The sequence below is a fragment of the Nerophis lumbriciformis genome, linkage group LG18 (assembly GCF_033978685.3).
Source record: "Nerophis lumbriciformis linkage group LG18, RoL_Nlum_v2.1, whole genome shotgun sequence".
Taxonomy (NCBI): Eukaryota; Metazoa; Chordata; class Actinopteri; order Syngnathiformes; family Syngnathidae; genus Nerophis; species Nerophis lumbriciformis.
Window position 1 is genome coordinate 35,794,340 of NC_084565.2, and position 20,465 is coordinate 35,814,804.

Below are 20,465 nucleotides of genomic sequence, written 5' to 3' on the forward strand. Positions count from 1 at the left end.
TCTGCATCTTGGGGTTCGGCACCTACAAACTCTGACACTGACGTATGCAGTTCTATTATTTTGTCAAAATTATTAAGGACAAGTGGTAGAAAATGGATTATTAATCTACTTGTTCATTTACTGTTAATATCTGCTTAATTTCTCTTTTAACATGTTCTATCTACACTTCTGTTAAAATGTAATAACCACTTATTCTTCTGTTGTTTGATACTTTACATTAGTTTCGGATGATACCACGAATTTGGGTATCAATCGATACCAAGTAGTTACAGGATCATACATTGGTCATATTGAAAGTCCTCATTTGTCTGGGGTCATATTTCCTGAGTTTAAAAACAAATGAATAAAAAACGAAAGAAGATGTGATGCCAAAAAAATACTGGTACTTTTCAGAGGCGGTATTGTACCAAAAATGATTCATTAGTATCGTGGTACGTATACCGTACAACCCTATTTAAGACTGATAAAAATAATTGTGACTAATAGTTTGGCCATAATCATGCAGTTCTACATGTAAGACTGATATCCTCTCATAATCATTAGACAAATGGTCAATGACTTATGGACAATTAGACACCAAGTCCTCTCCGTGTCCCTGCTGAGACAATACAGGTAAAAGCCAGTAAATTAGAATATTTTGAAAAACTTGATTTATTTCAGTAATTGCATTCAAAAGGTGTAACTTGTACATTATATTTATTCATTGCACACAGACTGATGCATTCAAATGTTTATTTCATTTAATTTTGATGATTTGAAGTGGCAACAAATGAAAATCCAAAATTCCGTGTGTCACAAAATTAGAATATTACTTAAGGCTAATACAAAAAAGGGATTTTTAGAAATGTTGGCCAACTGAAAAGTATGAAAATGAAAAATATGAGCATGTACAATACTCAATACTTGGTTGGAGCTCCTTTTGCCTCAATTACTGCGTTAATGCGGCGTGGCATGGAGTCGATGAGTTTCTGGCACTGCTCAGGTGTTATGAGAGCCCAGGTTGCTCTGATAGTGGCCTTCAACTCTTCTGCGTTTTTGGGTCTGGCATTTTGCATCTTCCTTTTCACAATACCCCACAGATTTTCTATGGGGCTAAGGTCAGGGGAGTTGGCGGGCCAATTTAGAACAGAAATACCATGGTCCGTAAACCAGGCACGGGTAGATTTTGCGCTGTGTGCAGGCGCCAAGTCCTGTTGGAACTTGAAATCTCCATCTCCATAGAGCAGGTCAGCAGCAGGAAGCATGAAGTGCTCTAAAACTTGCTGGTAGACGGCTGCGTTGACCCTGGATCTCAGGAAACAGAGTGGACCGACACCAGCAGATGACATGGCACCCCAAACCATCACTGATGGTGGAAACTTTACACTAGACTTCAGGCAACGTGGATCCTGTGCCTCTCCTGTCTTCCTCCAGACTCTGGGACCTCGATTTCCAAAGGAAATGCAAAATTTGCATGGTTGGGTGATGGTTTGGGGTGCCATGTCATCTGCTGGTGTCGGTCCACTCTGTTTCCTGAGATCCAGGGTCAACGCAGCAGTCTACCAGCAAGTTTTAGAGCACTTCATGCTTCCTGCTGCTGACCTGCTCTATAGAGATGGAGATTTCAAGTTCCAACAGGACTTGGCGCCTGCACACAGCGCAAAATCTACCCGTGCCTGGTTTACGGACCATGGTATTTCTGTTCTAAATTGGCCCGCCAACTCCCCTGACCTTAGCCCCATAGAAAATCTGTGGGGTATTGTGAAAAGGAAGATGCAGAATGCCAGACCCAAAAACGCAGAAGAGTTGAAGGCCACTATCAGAGCAACCTGGGCTCTCATAACACCTGAGCAGTGCCAGAAACTCATCGACTCCATGCCACGCCGCATTAACGCAGTAATTGAGGCAAAAGGAGCTCCAACCAAGTATTGAGTATTGTACATGCTCATATTTTTCATTTTCATACTTTTCAGTTGGCCAACATTTCTAAAAATCCCTTTTTTGTATTAGCCTTACACAATATTCTAATTTTGTGACACACGGAATTTTGGATTTTCATTTGTTGCCACTTCAAATCATCAAAATTAAATGAAATAAACATTTGAATGCATCAGTCTGTGTGCAATGAATAAATATAATGTACAAGTTACACCTTTTGAATGCAATTACTGAAATAAATCAAGTTTTTCAAAATATTCTAATTTACTGGCTTTTACCTGTATGCTTGATGGCGGCCATGTTTTAATCTTGCTCAAATTTTACACACACATGCATGTTGGTTATGGACCAAATTGGGTGAGGATTTTGCTAAACACCCTGAAGTTACAGTGGTTGTTTTGTACACTGATCTGAGAAAGTACAAGTTAATCCGATTTATGAGGTCAAATTCATCAGAAAAACAATAACACAGCCAACACAGTAAGGTTCCATGTTTTGAAACATTTTCATCAATATGTGAACAGTTCAGGAGTCAGCTGACAAATATCAAATGCAAAAAACACACCCGACTGAGTGTCATAAAGACCGTCAGTCACATGGTGGTGGGACGCCAATGATGGCCTGGTCCTCCCAATCCCATAGGGATCAAAGAGGCTTGCCAGAGTGACATCGGTTGCATCAGGATCAGTGCGTCGGAATAGGGAATCAAGGAGGCAGTCATGTGGTTTAATGCAATTTGATAGGAAGAGCCACTTTGCCAGCGGGGTGGGTGTGGACACAATGTCTGTGCGCTTTCTTAGGCACAGTGGGGGTAAAAAAAATAACCTAGTTAAAACATCCTCTCTGTACAATATTTACTACTACTAGGGGTGCACAAAAAGATCGATTCCCATTTCTATCGCCATCTTATGCATCCCGATTTAAAAATATACAGTGGCGGTCAAAGGTTTACATACACTTGTAAAGATAATGTCATGTATGTCTTGAGTTTCCAATAATTTCTACAACTCTTATTTTTTTTTGTGATAGATTGGAGCACATACTTGTTGGTCACAAAAAAACATTCATGACATTTGGTTCTTTTATGAATTTATTATGGGTCTACTGAAAATGTGACCAAATATGCTAGAATTCAGGTTAGAATTAGGGTTTTAGAATGGCCTTCCCAACGTCCTGACTTAAAAGTGTCGACAACGCTGAAGAGACAAGTCAATGTCAGAAAACCAACAAATTTAGCTGAACTGCACCAATTTTGTCAAGAGGAGTGGTCAAAGATTCAACCAGAAGCTTGCCAGAAGATTGTGGATGGCTACCAAAAGCACCTTATTGCAGTGAAACTTGCCAAGGGACATGTAATCAAATATTAACATTGCTGTATGTATACTTTTGACCCAGCAGATTTGGTCACATTTTCAGTAGATCCATAATAAATTCATAAAAGAACCAAACTTCATGAATGTTTTTTGTGACCAACAAGTATGTGCTCCAATCACTCTATCACAAAAAATAAGAATTGTAGAAATTATTGGAAACTCAAGACAGCCATGACATGTTATTTACAAGTGTATGTAAACTTTTGACCACGACTGTATATGCATATTTTATTTGTTTTTAGTGTAAGAATACATTTAAAAAATGTTTTTTCGGCCAACTCTGTGCCTCCAGAAGGAGCTTTTCTAACCTGTTTTTAAAAATTATTATACCAAATAATACATTGCGAGAATCAGTTTTGAATCAAATAGTCACCCCAGGAATCGGATCTAATCATAAGGTGCCCAAAGATTCACATCCCTAACTACTACTGTATGATGTGCTGCAGAGTACTGAATGTACGGTATATGTTTCAAGGTAAAATATATTCTGATTAACATTTATACAGGACACTGAATTTACTTTAATTACAAACATATTTCTTGTACTTTGAAACCTAAGACAACAGGGCAGCCTTCCATTGCATCACATGTAAATTTAGTCCTATACGTCTTGAGTTGGAAACGCCCGTCAAACCCTAGCCAGCTTTGGAACACAATGTTCCCTTCCAGCAGTATAGACTGGGTTGCTTTGTGATAATGACCCTCAGCTGGGGGTGCGGGAAGACGCTTGCACACTCACGCAGGACCCAAAGTAAGAGAGTGCTCGCAGAGAAAGGTAAACACTGAAGAGCGAGCGAGGGGGGATGGGGAGAACATGTTCTGCAGAAAGAAAATGAAGAAATCATTGACTTTTGCCACTTTTGCGACAGGAATTCTGCAAAATGGCAATGTATATATATATATATATATATTTTTTTTTTAAACAAAGAACCCAGTGACTGCAACACATACAAAAATTAACAGTGATAATTGCTTCAAACGCAACAACAGTAAGTTGGACTCTACATCCCAGTTCAAGACAAGCTTCATCAAAAAAAGAACATTACATGATGATGTGTTTAGAAAGTTGCACAATAAATCTGATATTTTTGCCCTCAAGTTTTGCCAGTGTAAACGCTCCAAAGCGCTTCAAATCTGATCTTTTCGCATCAGATTTGAGCCGCATCAGGAGGTAGTCTGAACCGGATCTTTTCAAATGTGTCCAAACAGCAATGTGACCTGAATGGGACTTTTACATCATCTTTGGGCAAGCTACGTCATTTCTGTGCGCAGCACGATCACTCTCCTTTTTGCAATTCTATTTCTCTTCCTCCTGCAGTCGTTTTCCGTTATCTGACTACTTCCTCTACATAACAGCCACAGCACTAACCCACTAACACGTTGATTTGTGGCGTCCATTTTTTCTCGCGTAATAGCGACTTCCTTTACAGGATTCAGTGTTCTGTCAAAATGAGCCGCTTTATCAAAAAAAAAAACTAATCGATTTATGCTGCTGCCGCATCAAAAATGATACCGATACCTATATACCGTATTTTTCGGAGTATAAGTCGCACCGTAGTATAAGTTGCACCTGCCGAAAATGCATAGTAAAAAAGGAAAAAAACATATATAAGTCGCACTGGAGCCCGGCCAAACTATGAAAAAAACTGCGACTTATAGTCCGAAAAATACGGTACCTAAATAATCACTTACTTGAAGCGCGAGTGAGGAGACAACTCTTCATCTGCCAGAGGTAGTTACCGTATTTTCCGGACTATAAAAGGCGCACATCAAAACCCGGTGCGCCTAATGTAAGGAATACGTTTGGTTGAGCTCACCCACCTCGAAGCTATTTTATTTGGTACATGGTGTAATGATAAGTGACCAGTAGATGGCAGTCAAACATAAGAGATAAGTGTAGCCTGCACTACGATGGGTCTCAAGTAAACACCAACATTTTAAAATGTTCCATTGAAAATATAAAACATTACACAAGTTATATTATGGTGTGTGTGTGTGTGTGTGTGTGTGTGTGTGTGTGTGTGTGTGTGTGTGTGTGTAAGGTAAGACATATTATCTGCCGTTTTGTTTCGTAATATTATGCAAAAGCAACTTTGCTTGCCTTCTGGTACCTGCTGATATACATCTGCATAAATCCTGAAAAATAGCACGTGTCCGCGCCGACTCCGTAGTTGATAAGCTTTATCTCCATCTTCTTGTTACGGGACATTCATCCTCCGCTGTTAGCATTTCTAATATAAAGTAGTGTAAAGTTCTAACTTATATCTGTCAGTAAACTCGCCATTAAAGCACTAAAACATACCGGTGTAGTGAGTTTACATTATTCACCCAAGGAACTTTAGTTATTAGAGAGTTCCGGTCGGACGGTTTTTCACAGGGCACATTTCCAGTGTGGTTGTTTCCGGATGAGGAGATGCTGCTCCGTTATTGATTGAAGTAAAGTGTGAATGTCATTAAAACAGTTAGCTCCATCTTTTGACACTTCTTCCACCCCCGTCCTTGCACGCTACACCGCTACAACAAAGATGACGGGGAGAAGACGCTGCCTAAGGTGAGCCACATAAATAAGACCGCCCACAAAACGGCGCATCCTGAAGCAACTGTCAGAAAGCGGCTTGAAGATGATCTGTAAAACAATCTGTGCAACATTTTGACCAAAGAACCACCATTACATGTTATGTAGACCACAAGATAGTGTTTTACATTTAGAAAACAATATATAATAATATGACTCCTTTAATGCACCTTACATATGAAAAAAGATGGAAAATAGACCATTCATCGGCAGTGCGCCTTATAATCCGGTGCGCCCTATGGTCAGGAAAATACAGTACCGTATTTTCCGCACTATAAGGCGCACCTAAAAACCACAATTTTTCTCAAAAGCTGACAGTGCGCCTAATAACCCGGTGCGCTTTATTACGATTCATTTTCATAAAGTTTCGGTCTCGCAACTTCGGTAAACAGCCGCCATCTTTTTTCCCGGTAGAACAGGAAGCGCTTCTTCTTCTACGCAAGCAACCGCCAAGGAAAGCACCCGCCCCCATAGAACAGGAAGCGCTTCACCCGCCCCCATAGAACAGGAAGCGCTTCACCCGCCCCCGGAAGAAGAAGAAAAAACGCGCGGATATCACCGTACGTTTCATTTCCTGTTTACATCTGTAAAGACCACAAAATGGCTCCTACTAAACGATCCGGTTCATAAAAAGACGCAATCTCTCCATCCGCACACGGATTACTACCGTATTTCACAGCAACTGAACCGCACTGTGGAACGGGAGCACGTACGGTGAATATTCGCTCCACAGGGAATGAGAAGTCATCCTTCACTGTGGTTCTAGCTTGCCATGCTAACTTCCACTCATGGTGATATTCAAAAGGAAGACCTTGCCAAAAGAGACCTTTCCAGCCGGCGTCATCATAAAAGCTAACTCGAAGGGATGGATGGATGAAGAAAAGATGAGCGAGTGGTTAAGGGAAGTTTACGCGAAGAGGCCGGGTGGCTTTTTTCACACAGCTCCGAAGGCGAACACACCTTCACTAAGACGGGCAGACAGCCTCGGACGACATACGCCAACATTTGCCAGTGGATCGTAAATGCTTGGGCAGATATTTCGGTCACAACTGTGGTCCGAGCTTTCCGGAAGGCAGGATTCACAGAACAACAGCGACACTGACTCCCGATGACTTCTACGAGACGGAACCGGCCATTTTGGATCCCACGCTTGCGCAACTTTTCAATTCGGACACCGAAGACGAAGAATTCGAAGGATTTACGAATGAAGAATAACTTCAGAAGGTGAGCGCTATGTTTATTTTGTGTGTTGTGACATTAACGTTCGAGCAACATTATGTTACTATTGCTCTACACCATTTTGAATTTTACTATGTTTGTGATTGCACATTTGCGTACATTTTGGGACAGAGTTGTTAGAACGCTGGTTTTCAATATATTATTAAAGTTTGACTGAACTATCTGACTGTTTTTTTGACATTCACTTTAGCGCAGCGTTTTTTTGACATTCACTTTAGCGCAGCGTAGGCGCGGCTTTTAGTCCGGGGCGGCTTATTGGTGGACAAAATTATGAAATATGTAATTCATAGAAGGTGCGGCTAATAATCCGGTGCGCCTTATAGTGCGGAAAATACGGTATATTGTTTTTCATGGGATCATTAAGGAGTGTCTCTGTGATGCAAGGAGAGTTAAGTCTTTTAGATAATTGTGCGTCAGGGACGCAGCAAGCGCTTATTAAGGAGTTTGTTTACAGGCTAAAAAGCAAATACAATAAAACCAACGTGAGACAATTTGTTGACGCCCTGGGAACAGTAAATCGTTTTTACAAACTTGAAGAGTCAGGTATGTAAGGAAATGAAAAGAAGTACGCAGCTTTATTTGCTATGTAGCGGACAGTAAGAGGAATACAGGGACAGTCTGCAGAGCTCAATGTGCTCAGTAGTCTCCATGGCCAGTGGGCAGGAACAATTGAGTGCCAGTCCAGCTCCGGTGCCACAACATACAGAACTGGATCATTCTGGTCTTGCTAGCAACTTATAGAAAGGGGGGAAAACAAGTGCAGCAAAAAGCCAAAATAGACGGATGTCCATCCATCCATCCATCCATTTTCTACTGCTTATTCCCTTTGGGGTCGCGGGGGGCGCTGGAGCCTATCTCAGCTATGTAGTAATTACAATCTAACTTGTAGAATGTGATAAATGCAGTTGGTTAATCACCACAAACAAAGTATCACTTTAAACTAATTATATTTGATTGGCGACTTGTCCAGGGTATAACTAGCCTTCCGCCCGAGTGAAGCTGGGATAGGCTCCAGCACCCCCACGACCCGGAGAGGATCAAGCAGTAGAAAATGGATGGTTTATGTAGACATGTGGTGTCGTACGATTGTGCAAATTTAAATGATACACAATGTGAATTTGGCCTACAATAAGAGGTTGTTAGTCTATCACCTTGGGATGTAATGATTAACAGCGTTATTGATATACCGCAGTAAAACTCCTGAAAGTTAGTAATATTGTTTTTGATAAAAAATATAAAACCATCATGATTACAGCACTTTGATAGACAGGGATACTGCTCATGTGTTGGAAAAGGAAGCTCGCACATAGGGATGTAACGATAAACGGTATAATGGTAAACACTGTTTTAAATCGAAATGATCGTAAAACCATATGATAAATAAATGATAAATGGGTTGTACTTGTATAGCGCTTTTCTACCTTCAAGGTACTCAAAGCGCTTTGACACTACTTCCACATTTACCCATTCACACACACATTCACACAATGATGGCGGGAGCTGCCATGCAAGGCGCTAACCAGCACCCATTAGGAGCAAGGGTGACGTGTCTTGCTCAGGACACAACGGACATGACGAGGTTGGTACTAGTTGGGGATTGAACCAGGGACCCTCGGGTTGCGCACGGCCACTCTTCCACTGCGCCACGCCGTCCCAAACAAACCATGATTGATAATGATAAACTCACTGATTGCACGCACCTGTTCCCAATTAGCCTGTTCACCTGTGGGATGTTCTAAATAAGTGTTTGATGAGCATTCATCAACTTTCTCAGTCTTTCTTGCACTTGTGCCAGCTGTTTTGAAACATGTTGCAGGCATCAAATTACAAATGAGCAAATATTTGCAAAAAATAAAGTTTACCAGTTGGAACATTAAGTATTTTGTCGTTGCAGTCTATTCAATTGAATATAGACTGAAAAGGGTTAGCAAATCATTGTATTCTGTTTTTATTCACACAACGTATCAACTTCACTGGTTTTGGGGAGATTGTATATATATATATATATATACATACATACATACATACATACATACATACATACATATAGTATACATACGCATGTATACACAAACTTACATACATTCACATATACACACACACACATATATACAGTATACATGTGTGTGTATATATATATATACACACACACACACACACTATGTATTTATTGTATTACATTTTTTTTAAGTAAAACTTGGTTAGAAGTGTGTATAAGTACTTTTTGAGCACATTCAACAATACCGTGATAATAATAGCATGATAGTTTTGGTGACAATAACCATGATATAAAATGTTCAAATCATTACATCCCTACTCGCACGCTAATGGCTGGCTCGCTAGCTTAAATGCTAACATGAATACAAGAGACTAATGCATTTCCCTATTATTTATTTAGAAATAAAAAAATCAGTTTATTTTTTGTTATTTGTTTTAAAAATACATATTTTTCACTATGTTCAATTACATCCTTTACAAGCTTTTAAAGCTCTTCTTTTCAAAAGAACTTTGCAAAATAACATATTTTAGGGCTGTAATTAACACTGAGCTGTGATTTCAGGATATTTTCCCTTAACATAACGTCACCATCTCAAACAGGCCCACGCCTGCATAATTAGTTACATAGCTAAATTAAAGACACTGTAGGATAACTGTGACTCTCACTGTCGACAATGAACCTTTTCACTTACCTCAACTCTTTTTTCTTTGTTTTTATTCAGTAACAAAACAAAAAAAAGTGTCTGTTTTCTCAGTACCTGTATTATGATTTCCCTATCAAATGAATGGAAAAATAAATAAATAAATAAATATATATATAAATATATATATATATATATTTTTTTTAAACAAGCCAATGGTGAGTATAGTCACCTGTAACTTGTTCTGACATGGGTTTGTATGCCAAATTAACACAGATATGCCATTTATAACCTACTATATCTATATCCTATTCTGTATAAATTATACACTATCGTTCTAGTGGTACTTACTGGGCTCAATGGGGCTAATTAAAAAGAACAGACGTGGACCATAGTGAAGCTTCTTACTTTGTTAACTTTTATTTACTCCAAGCAATATGTACTTACTAGCATTGGACCAAGGCATATGTACATATATACAGTATACTGTATGTATGTGACTTTAACAATGTTTATAAATTAGAAGATGCACGTATCAACAGGCTAATCCAGGCTTTTCCTCGATCTAGCTTCAAGACAACTACCATTTATTTTCACAAAAAGTCCAAAAGTGAAACATTCGCTCATTTGCCAAAAGTCTTGCAAACATGTAAATTGTTCAAAATCCTTACACTAAGGTAAAAAACTTACTTAAAGCGGTCTTTGTTATTATTATTGCCATACCTCACAGTTGTAAGCAGATAGCACTGAGTAAGCCGAGTCTCCCGTTTCACTGCCATTCACTTTCCGCTGTCTAATGAAAAGGTGACAGAGCGCTGTCAGTGCCACAGGTGCAAGACAGCTTCTTACGTAACCGCTTCCTCCTCGAGTAGTGAGCGTTTTTACGACGTTGACCGAAGGCAAAGTTCTTTTAACGAGCCCGCTGCCATTGCTTTGAGGCTTCATCTGTCGACAGCAAGAAATAACATATGCTCATAAAAGTTCCTGAAGCGATCCTGGCGGTTTAGGAGATGCAGCACCCTTCTTTTACACTTAAAATGCGAAAGAAATAATCACATCTTGTGAAGTAATGTTCTGTTGTCTTAAATATGGAAGTGTTGGAAGTGCACACATTGGTCATATTCAAAGTTCTCGTGTCCAGGGACGTATTTCCTGAGTTTATAAACGTGAATTTTTAAAAAAGGAAAATAGATTTTGTGACGATAAAAAATATACCGTATTTTTCGGACTATAAGTCGCAGTTTTTTTCATAGTTTGGCCGGGGTGCGACTTGTACTCAGGAGCGACTTATGTGTGAAATTATTAACACATTACCGTAAAATATCAAATAATATTATTTAGCTCATTCACGTAAGAGACTAGACGTATAAGATTTCTTAGGATTTAGCGATTAGGAGTGACAGATTGTTTGGTAAACGTATAGCATGTTCTATATGTTATAGTTATTTGAATGACTCTTACCATAATATGTTACGTTAACATACCAGTTGGTTATTTATGCCTCATATAACGTACACTTATTCAGCCTGTTGTTCACTATTCTTTTTTTTAATTTTAAATTGCCTTTCAAATGTCTATTCTTGGTGTTGGCTTTTATCAAATACATTTCCCCCAAAAATGCGACTTATACTCCAGTGTGACTTATATATGTTTTTTCCCTTCTTTATTATCCATTTTCGGCCGGTGCAACTTACACTCCGAAAAATACGGTAGATGTAATAGACGTCATTAGCGGTGACGCCGGTGAGCTACGGTGTGTAGTGAAGCAGGTTTAGCTATTCCTCCGTCCTGCAGGGATAATACTTGCAAGAAACATACTTTATTTGTCGCCATGAAGGCGAAGATTAATGATTTAGAAGTAGCTAAAACACTGCAGACTGCAGAAGGACGTTAGCCGCTAGCTAGCTGGCCATGTCTAAAGCACTTCTTCCTGAGGGCGTTTCAGTGTTATAACTTCACCTTTATCGCCAGTTTTTAAGCCAAAATGCGTCCATTCTCCCTTTTCTGTCTACACACTGTGTCTGCTTGTAAGTACTCCGTGATTGTGCGCTGCCGAACATGCTCCTCTCTGCTCGTAAAACCAGCAATGACACGACGTGCCCTTTAAAAAAATTTTTTTTTAATTGCAAACCGGTACTTTTCAAACAGAGTATATTATTGTATTTGATTCGTTAGTACCGCGATACTATACTAGTACCGGTATACCGCACAACCCTAGCGGATACTAATCAAACTTTCAGAATGTGTTAGAAATGTGATAAGGAACAAGTGATTAGTTGTCATGATTATATGCAACATGTTTGTGTGCATGGCATGGAGGTTTTTTTTTCCGACTCCAGACTAGGCTCCTAAGTATTTTTTTTACTCATCTTCTTCCCCAGCGTTTTACCTTTTTCCCACCTTTTACGGGGCGCCTAGGGCGACCCATCAGCGTTCCTGTTCTGTAACCCTGTACACTGTTTGTTTGTCTAATCTTGAACGGGTTTGTGCTGAAAACAGTTTCGTTGTACCGTATTTTTTCGGACTATAAGTCACAGGTTTTTTTTCATAGTTTGGCCGGGGGTGCGACTTATACTCAGGAGCGACTTATGTGTGAAATTATTAACACATTACCGTAAAATATCAAATAATATTGTTTATCTCATTCACGTAAGAGACTAGACATATAAGATTTCATGGGATTTAGCGATTAGGAGTGACAGATTGTTTGGTAAACGTATAGCATGTTCTATATGTTATAGTTATTTGAATGACTCTTACCATAATATGTTACGTTAACATACCAGTTGGTTATTTATGCCTCATATAACGTACACTTATTCAGCCTGTTGTTCACTATTCTTTATTTATTTTAAATTGCCTTTCAAATGTCTATTCTTGGTGTTGGCTTTAATCAAATAAATTTCCCCCAAAAATGCGACTTATACTCCAGTGCGACTTATATGTTTTTTTTCCTTCTTTGTTATACATTTCCGGCCGGTGCGACTTATACTCCGGAGCGACTTATACTCCGAAAAATACGGTACTTGTGCAATGACAATAAAGTCCTATCCTACCCTATTAGATTTTGGGGGTGAGCCGGATCTTTTCTACAACATTACCTTACATTGCCGTTACATTAGGAACAGGCTAAAGAAATGGAGGATGAACAACAAGAGGGTTCACTCTGTTAATTTCATTCTGGTACAGGTGCTGAGGCCGATGCAAAGATGGAACCTTCTTGCAGCCTGTTTTGAAGCGACATAAACAAAACTAACACAACTGGTATGGCTAGTAATTTTTCCTTAAAGTAATTATCTTATAAATTTGTGGACTTTGTTAGTTAGCTCAAAAATGCCATGAGGGAATTTTGATGAAACTTTCAGGACTGATCAAAAATGGGTTAAGAAACAAGCGATTAAATTTTGGGGGGTGATCCAGATCTCCGTCTGGATTCACAACCTCTTGTAAAAGGATGGTTTTTGCTATTGGAAGATAAGGCCCTGGCAAAGGTCTGCGCTCTTTAAGTACTTTTGTCGTATTTTGTGGTTCTATTTTTATATACAGGCCCATAAAAAAAAGGGCAGTGCATAACCTGATCTTGCATAGTGAACTCATAAATTAGTGCATTGGAGCAGCAAAATTCTTGCAGTCGTACGCGTTATTAGGCATGCACTTTAATGAAGCAGGATCCTGACAACATACTAGAGAAAGATGCCATCCAACAGGCACTTTGATTAATCATTCAAACCACTGGGATGTGTGAAAGTTAGCACAGGGAAGGTAAAACAATTTAAATAAACAGTTCTGCATTGGTAATGAAGTGTGTGTTTCACTGCATGCTCATTCGCTTGCTTGTGTGAAAGTGGAAAATACGTAAGCAGAAATGAAACACACATGTGGTGGTTTGCATGCACCGGAGGCTGATTGGTTATTGATCTAACTGTCAAGGTGAGCATCTTAACACTCATAAACCTTTGCCTGCGTACTGTACATCTTATCCTTGGAGTCTTATCTGGTACTTCAAGAACATTCCAATCTTAGAAAAAGCATATAGGGATAAAAATACCCTGGAGGTGAAGGCAGAGTTTGTAAATAAGCAAACCGACTAACTGTTTGTCTTAAAGAGAGACTGCAAACATTACTTTCTCTTTTTTGTGCAGTTTTAATTGTAAAATGTGCTTTGTATTACACCACGTGTCAAACTCTAGGCCCGGGGGCCACATATTGAACCGCGACAGCCTGGAAATAATGTGCGATAATAAAGAACTTTATATATTTCTTCTTTAAATTTTGATAGAAAAAAATATTTACTACATGAAAATAAACTTTTAAACTTTAATATTGACTGATCACAGTAATAATAATAATAATAATACCTGGGATTTATATAGCGCTTTTCTAAGTACCCAAAGTCGCTTTACATGTAGAACCCATCATTCATTCACACTTGGTGGTGGTAAGCTACTTTCATAGCCACAGCTGCCCTGGGGTAGACTGACGGAAGCGTGGCTGCAATTTGCGCCAACGGCCCCTCCGACCACCACCTATCATTACAAATAGTATACTAAATAAATCAATCAAAGTTTTATATAGCCCTTAAACAAACGTCTCAAAAGGCTGCACAAGCCACACCGACATCTCAGATCCCACATCAGGGCAAGAAAAAACTCAACCCAATGGATGTCGAGTGGATCTAGTTAATAATACAGTATTACTGTCAATTATTTTTGTAAAAAAATCTAATTAATGCTTGTCATCCTGACTTATGATTTTAAAGCAAGTTATCCATGATTTTGCAGGGTAAAATGATTTAATAATCAAATGTGTAAATAATATAATGAGGGGATTATACATTTCCATGAATATTCAGTCACTGTTACAAGTGGCCCTCTGAAAGCAGTCATAACTGTGATGTGGCCCTCAATGAAAACGAGTTAGACAGCCCTTTACTACATGGCTAACAATGCAATCACCAACTGCGCTCCCCTTACTCACCATTGTGTGTTATACTCAATGGTTAACTGGACATCTTTATGTGCTCGACGCCTCAATCATTGGCATGTGTTCATCTAGAAAACCATTCTGGGTTTTATCCCATCTTATCTATCTTGTCTTTTAACAATGAAACAAGGAAGTCACAATCTTCGTTCAATGAATGTTCTGCAATTTGTCGTCCCCAAAGTAAGAACTGAACTGGGCAAGAAACCATTTAGGTTTTCAGCACCAAAGGCTTGGAATAACCTACAATCGAATCTTCAACTTCAAACCCTTGTTACATTAAATGAGTTTAAAGCTTCTGTGATTGAGGATTGCAGTCTACCTTGTCTGTATGCACATGTGTTATGTGAGCAAGTTTTAATGTTGTAAATTTGATGTTTAATGTGTTGTTTACTGTTTTTAATGTAACCTTGCTGCTGCCCTCTTGGCCAGGTCTCCCTTGGAAAAGAGATCTTTGATCTCAATGGGATTTTACCTGGTTAAATAAAAGGCAAAATTAAAATAAATTTAAAAAAATAAATAAAAATGCAGCTAATGGAAGTCATCTACTATATTGCGCCCATAAAGCTCTCTAAAAAAATCATTCTAAAACCCTCCAACAATACTCCATTTACATGCCATGACCTGCATCTTACCCAAGTATTAACAATATTGTTACTATGAGTCCTAACACAGGAACTATGTTTAGCGACACAGTCATCACAGAGAGGTAACTAACTACTGCAGCTATATTGACATATTGAGCTGCTGCATCGCCTCCAATAAAATATGCTAGAGAACTTAGAGCGGAAGACATAGCAACAAAGACACGAAAAGGTACTTGTTTACACCCCCCCCACCCCCCCCCCCCCCCCCCCCATGAATTAATCATCTAAAACGGGGAACACAAATCTTGTGCTGAAAGATATAAACATCCCACCAGTCGACATCCTAGTGAGAGCAGACATTGTACAGCAAGTCATTGTTTTATTACTAAGAAAGAAATCAAACAATGTACTAATATGATCCACTTAAAGAAACTCGTCAAACTTAAAGTGTTTACAAAGTCCAAAGAAGAAGAACCATGATAAACATTCTGAATTTATCTCATCCATCTTTTCATTTTCAAGATAATCTTACTCATCTCACCATACAAAATATAACTTACTTCCCCAAGTATTATTTATCTATTTTTATTGTGATTACTTATGGAGTTTATTGTGAATAAATTGAGAACAGGAAGTGAACAAAAGTTTAAGCAATAGGATTAAATAAGCTCTGCTTCTTCCTACTCCTTTTCAAACATGTTGAATAGAGAAACTGGAAATTGTGATGTATCATGTTGTATGCATGCATGTTCCAAATAAACTCAAACTCAACATGATGCTGACTCCGAATATACACGGGAAACGTAATGGCAGCAAAACGGCGCCGCCATGGCGGCCGACTCTTTTCGTTTTTATTCAAGTCAATGTGTTCAGTTTCCACCACTGCGGATGGCGATGCTAAAGATACCTTTTATATTTGCCAGTCGCCGCAACAAATCTGTTCAATTAAGCTACAATATGCTTGCGTGAATGTGAGTGTGCAGGTGGCGACTTGTCCAGGGTGTACCCCGCCTTCCGCCCGAATGCTGCTGAGATAGGCTCCAGCACCCCCCGCAACCCCAAAAGGAACACGCGGTAGAAAATGGAAGGATGGATGGATGCTTGTGTATGCACAAACAAAAAAATCATTATCCGGTTTACCTTCAAAATAAAACACTCCCATTTCAAGGAGTATTGTATTTTACACTTTGAAACGTCCTAATGGGCAGCGACGGACATGAAGTCAACTTGTCAAAGGTTGCGCTTGTTAATTATATTTGCTGAATCAAAAAATGTACATTATCGGTGATATTAGCACACTTGGCTGGTATCAAGCTAAACTTGGGAATAAAATACCCTCTCTATCAGCTCACGTGGTCCTCTGTCGACTTGAAAAACATAAGTCAAAAACATTTGTTTGACTTTAGATTTGAAATCATACCTCTCACTGAAATGATAGAAGGTTGTGGCCATGACCAAGAGATGGGTCAACTGTGAAATTTAACTTAGAGCCGAAGACATAGCAACAAAGATACAAAAATGCACTTGTTTACACCCACTCCCCCCCCCCCCCCCCCCCATGAATTCATCATCTAAAACGGGGAACACAAGTCTTGTGCTGAAAGATATAAACATCCCACCAGTCGACATCCTAGTGAGAGCAGACATTGTACAGCAAGTCATTGTTTTATCATGTTTGTAGTAGGGATGTCCGATAATATCGGACTGCCGATATTATCGGCCAATAAATGCTTTAAAATGTAACATCGGAAATTATCGTATCGGTTTCAAAATTATCGGTATCGGTTTCAAAAAGTAAAATTTATGAGTTTTTAAAATGCCGCCGTGTACACAGACGTAGGAAGAAGTACAGAGCGCCAATAAACCTTGAAGGCTTTGCGTGCCGGCCCAGTCACATAATATCTACGGCTTTTCACACACACACACACACACACAAGTGAATGCATCAACAGCCATACAGGTCACACTGAGGGTGGCCGTATAAACAACTTTAACACTGTTACAAATATGCGCCACACTGTGAACCCACACCAAACAAGAATGACAAACACATTTCGGGAGAACATCCGCACCGTAACACAACATAAACACAACAGAACAAATACCCAGAACCCCTTGCAGCGCTAACTCTTCCGGGACGCTACAATATACCCCCCCCCCCCCCCGCTACCCCTTAGGGGGGTTAGGGTTGGGTTAACCCTAACCCTTTTGTTCAAGTCAATGTGTTCAGTTTCCACCACTGCAAATGTCGATGCTAAACATACCTTTTATATTTGCCAGTCGTCACAAAAAATCTGTTCAATTTAGCTACAATATGCTTGCTGGGGACGGCGTGGCGAAGTTGGGAGAGTGGCCGTGCCAGCAATCTGAGGGTTACGGGTTCAATCCCCACCTTTTACCATCCTAGTCATGTCTGTTGTGTCCTTGAGCAAGACACTTCACCCTTGCTCCTGATGGGCCTGGTTAGCGCCGTGCATGGCAGCTCCCGCCATCAGTGTGTGAATGTGTGTGTGAATGGGTGAATGTGGAGTTCCTTAAAAAAGGTAGAAAAGCGCTATACAAGTACAAACCATTTACCATTTACCATTTGTGTATGCACAAACAAAAAGTGTATTATCCGGTTTACTTTCAAACTAAAACACTCCCGTTTTCAAGGAGTATTGTAGTTTACACTTTGAAACGTCCTAATGGGCAGCGACGGACATGAAGTCAACTTGTCAAAGGTTGCGCTTGTTAATTATATTTGTTGATTCAAAAATGTACACTATCGGTGATATTAGCACCCTTGGCTGGTATCAAGCTAAACTTGGGAATAAAATACCCTCTCTATCAGCTCACGTGGTCCTCTGTCGACTGGAAAAACATAAGTCAAAAACATTTTATTTGACTTTAGATTTTAAATCATACCTCTCACTTATATGATAGAAAGTTGTGGCCATGACCAAGAGATGGGTCAACTGTGAAATTCAACTTAGAGCCGAAGACATAGCAACAAAGATACGAAAAGGCACTTGTTTACACCCAATCCCCCCCCCCCCCCATGAATTCATCATCTAAAAACGGGGAACACAAGTCTTGTGCTGAAAGATATAAACATCCCATCAGTCGACATCCTAGTGAGAGCAGACATTGTACAGCAAGTGATTGTTTTATTATGTTTGTAATTTGTATTTCTTGGTTAGCACTTAGCAATATTGCTACATACTGAATACTGAATTAAATTATGGAATGGATTAAGCAAAGAAATCAGAACAATGTACTAATATGGTACACTTCAAGAAACTCGTCAAACTTAAAGTGTTTACAAAGTCCAAAGAAGAAGAACCATGATAAACATTCTGAATTTATCTCATCCATCCTTTCATTTTCAAGATAATCTTACTCATCTCACCATATAAAATATAACTTACTTCCCCAAGTATTATTTATCTATTTTTATTGTGATTACTTATGGAGTTTATTGTGAATAAATTGAGAACAGGAAGTGAACAAAAGTTTAAGCAATAGGATTAAATAAGCTCTGCTTCTTCCTACTCCTTTTCAAACATGTTGAATAGAGAAACTGGAAATTGTGATGTATCATGTTGTATGCATGCATGTTCCAAATAAACTCAAAGTCAACATGATGCTGACTCCGGATATACACGGGAAACGTAATGGCAGCAAACGGCGCCGCCAAGGCGGCGGACTCTTTTCGTTTATATTCAAGTCAATGTGTTCAGTTTCCACCACTGCGGATGTCGATGCTAAACATACCTTTTATATTTGCCAGTCGCCGCAACAAATCTGTTCAATTAAGCTACAATATGCTTGCGTGAATGTGAGTGTGCAGGTGGCGACTTGTTCAGGGTGTACCCCGCCTTCCGCCCGAATGCAGCTGAGATAGGCTCCAGCACCCTCCGCAACCCCGAAAGGAACAAGCGGTAGGAAATGGATGGATGCTTGTGTATTCACAAACAAAAAATCATTATCCGGTTTACTTTCAAAATAAAACACTCCTGCTTTCAAGGAGTATTGTAGTTTACACTTTGAAACGTCCTAATGGGCAGCGACGGACATGAAGTCAACTTGTCAAAGGTTGCGCTTGTTAATTATATTTACTGATTCAAAAAAATTTACATTATCGGTGATATTAGCACCCTTGGCTGGTATCAAACTAAACTTGGGAATAAAATACCCTCTCTATCAGCTCACATGGTCCTTGAAAAACATAAGTCTAAAAACATTTGATTTGACTTTAATGTAAGTCGCCGACAACGTTAGCTGTAACCAACATTGACGACACAAGAGAACGCCTGGCGGTGTTGAAGTGGTGTTTTTTCAGTGTTTTAATGGTTTGAAGAGTCAGTAATGTGCGATGAAGGAAGAATATAGAAGGAAATGAGCAGTGACTTACCGGCACAGGAGAGCTACAATCAGGCACACCAACAGAACACGCAACCTCTTCATTATCTTCCCGCGGGGACCAACATCCTCGCTCTTTGTGGGCTTCTTCCTAAGGCGTCACGAAAACACGATTAAATGGAATAAATGTTTACATGAGTATAAAAGGAGTAATGTCATTTAAGGTGTGCTAGCTCCCATTGTGAGGACCCCGTTCCCTTTTAGCTAGCAAGAAGACTGCTGCTGCGGGCTAGCTGTTGGCTCTGTGGTCGATTCAACGCCTCCTCGTTGGGCGAAAGGACCAATCAGGTGCCGAGAAGTGTATTCGCCAGCCTATCAGAGTTGACCAAGCAAAACAACTGTTTCGACAGCTCCGCCCACTGGAGTGAGTTGGAGGTGGCCACGGTGGACGCAGCAGGACGCGTCATCTTCCCCACCTTGATAACAAATTGATCGTGTTGTAACAAAGATTGCAACAGGCTGACGTTACTTTTTTTTTTTTTACAGTGTGGACTTTTTGTCAACGCAATACGTTGACAAAAAGTCAACGCAATACGTTGATGGTTGAATTCGCGCACTTCCACACTTAAAATGTGCATTGTGAGCGCATAAGTGCGTTGGCGTTTGAGAAGCACAATAAAGGTAGTGCAGTACGTCGCCAGTCGCTGGGTGTTGTGCTCAACACGCCCTAAAAGAAAAAAAAACTGACAGCGATGACGCTCAACCACCCGTAACCAATGACATCTATTGCGAATTGAGTGGTTAGCACCCC

The 20,465-nt window shown here is 39.7% G+C and overlaps 1 protein-coding gene across 4 annotated transcripts in view; it reads right to left on the bottom strand.

Annotated features, from left to right (window-relative positions):
- Positions 1-20,121, bottom strand: part of suco (SUN domain containing ossification factor) — an 89,396-nt gene extending 69,275 nt beyond the window's left edge. For 2 of the 4 annotated variants that reach the window (XM_061978219.2, XM_061978218.2), the window contains exon 1: positions 19,707-20,119. In XM_061978219.2, coding sequence (XP_061834203.2) covers positions 19,707-19,759 — 53 coding nt within the window. In that variant the 5' untranslated portion in view covers positions 19,760-20,119. Of the gene's footprint in view, positions 1-19,706 lie in introns of all 4 variants that reach the window. The other 2 variants (XM_061978217.2, XM_061978215.2) reach the window with 2 other exon arrangements.
- Positions 20,122-20,465: the final 344 nt, after the last annotated feature.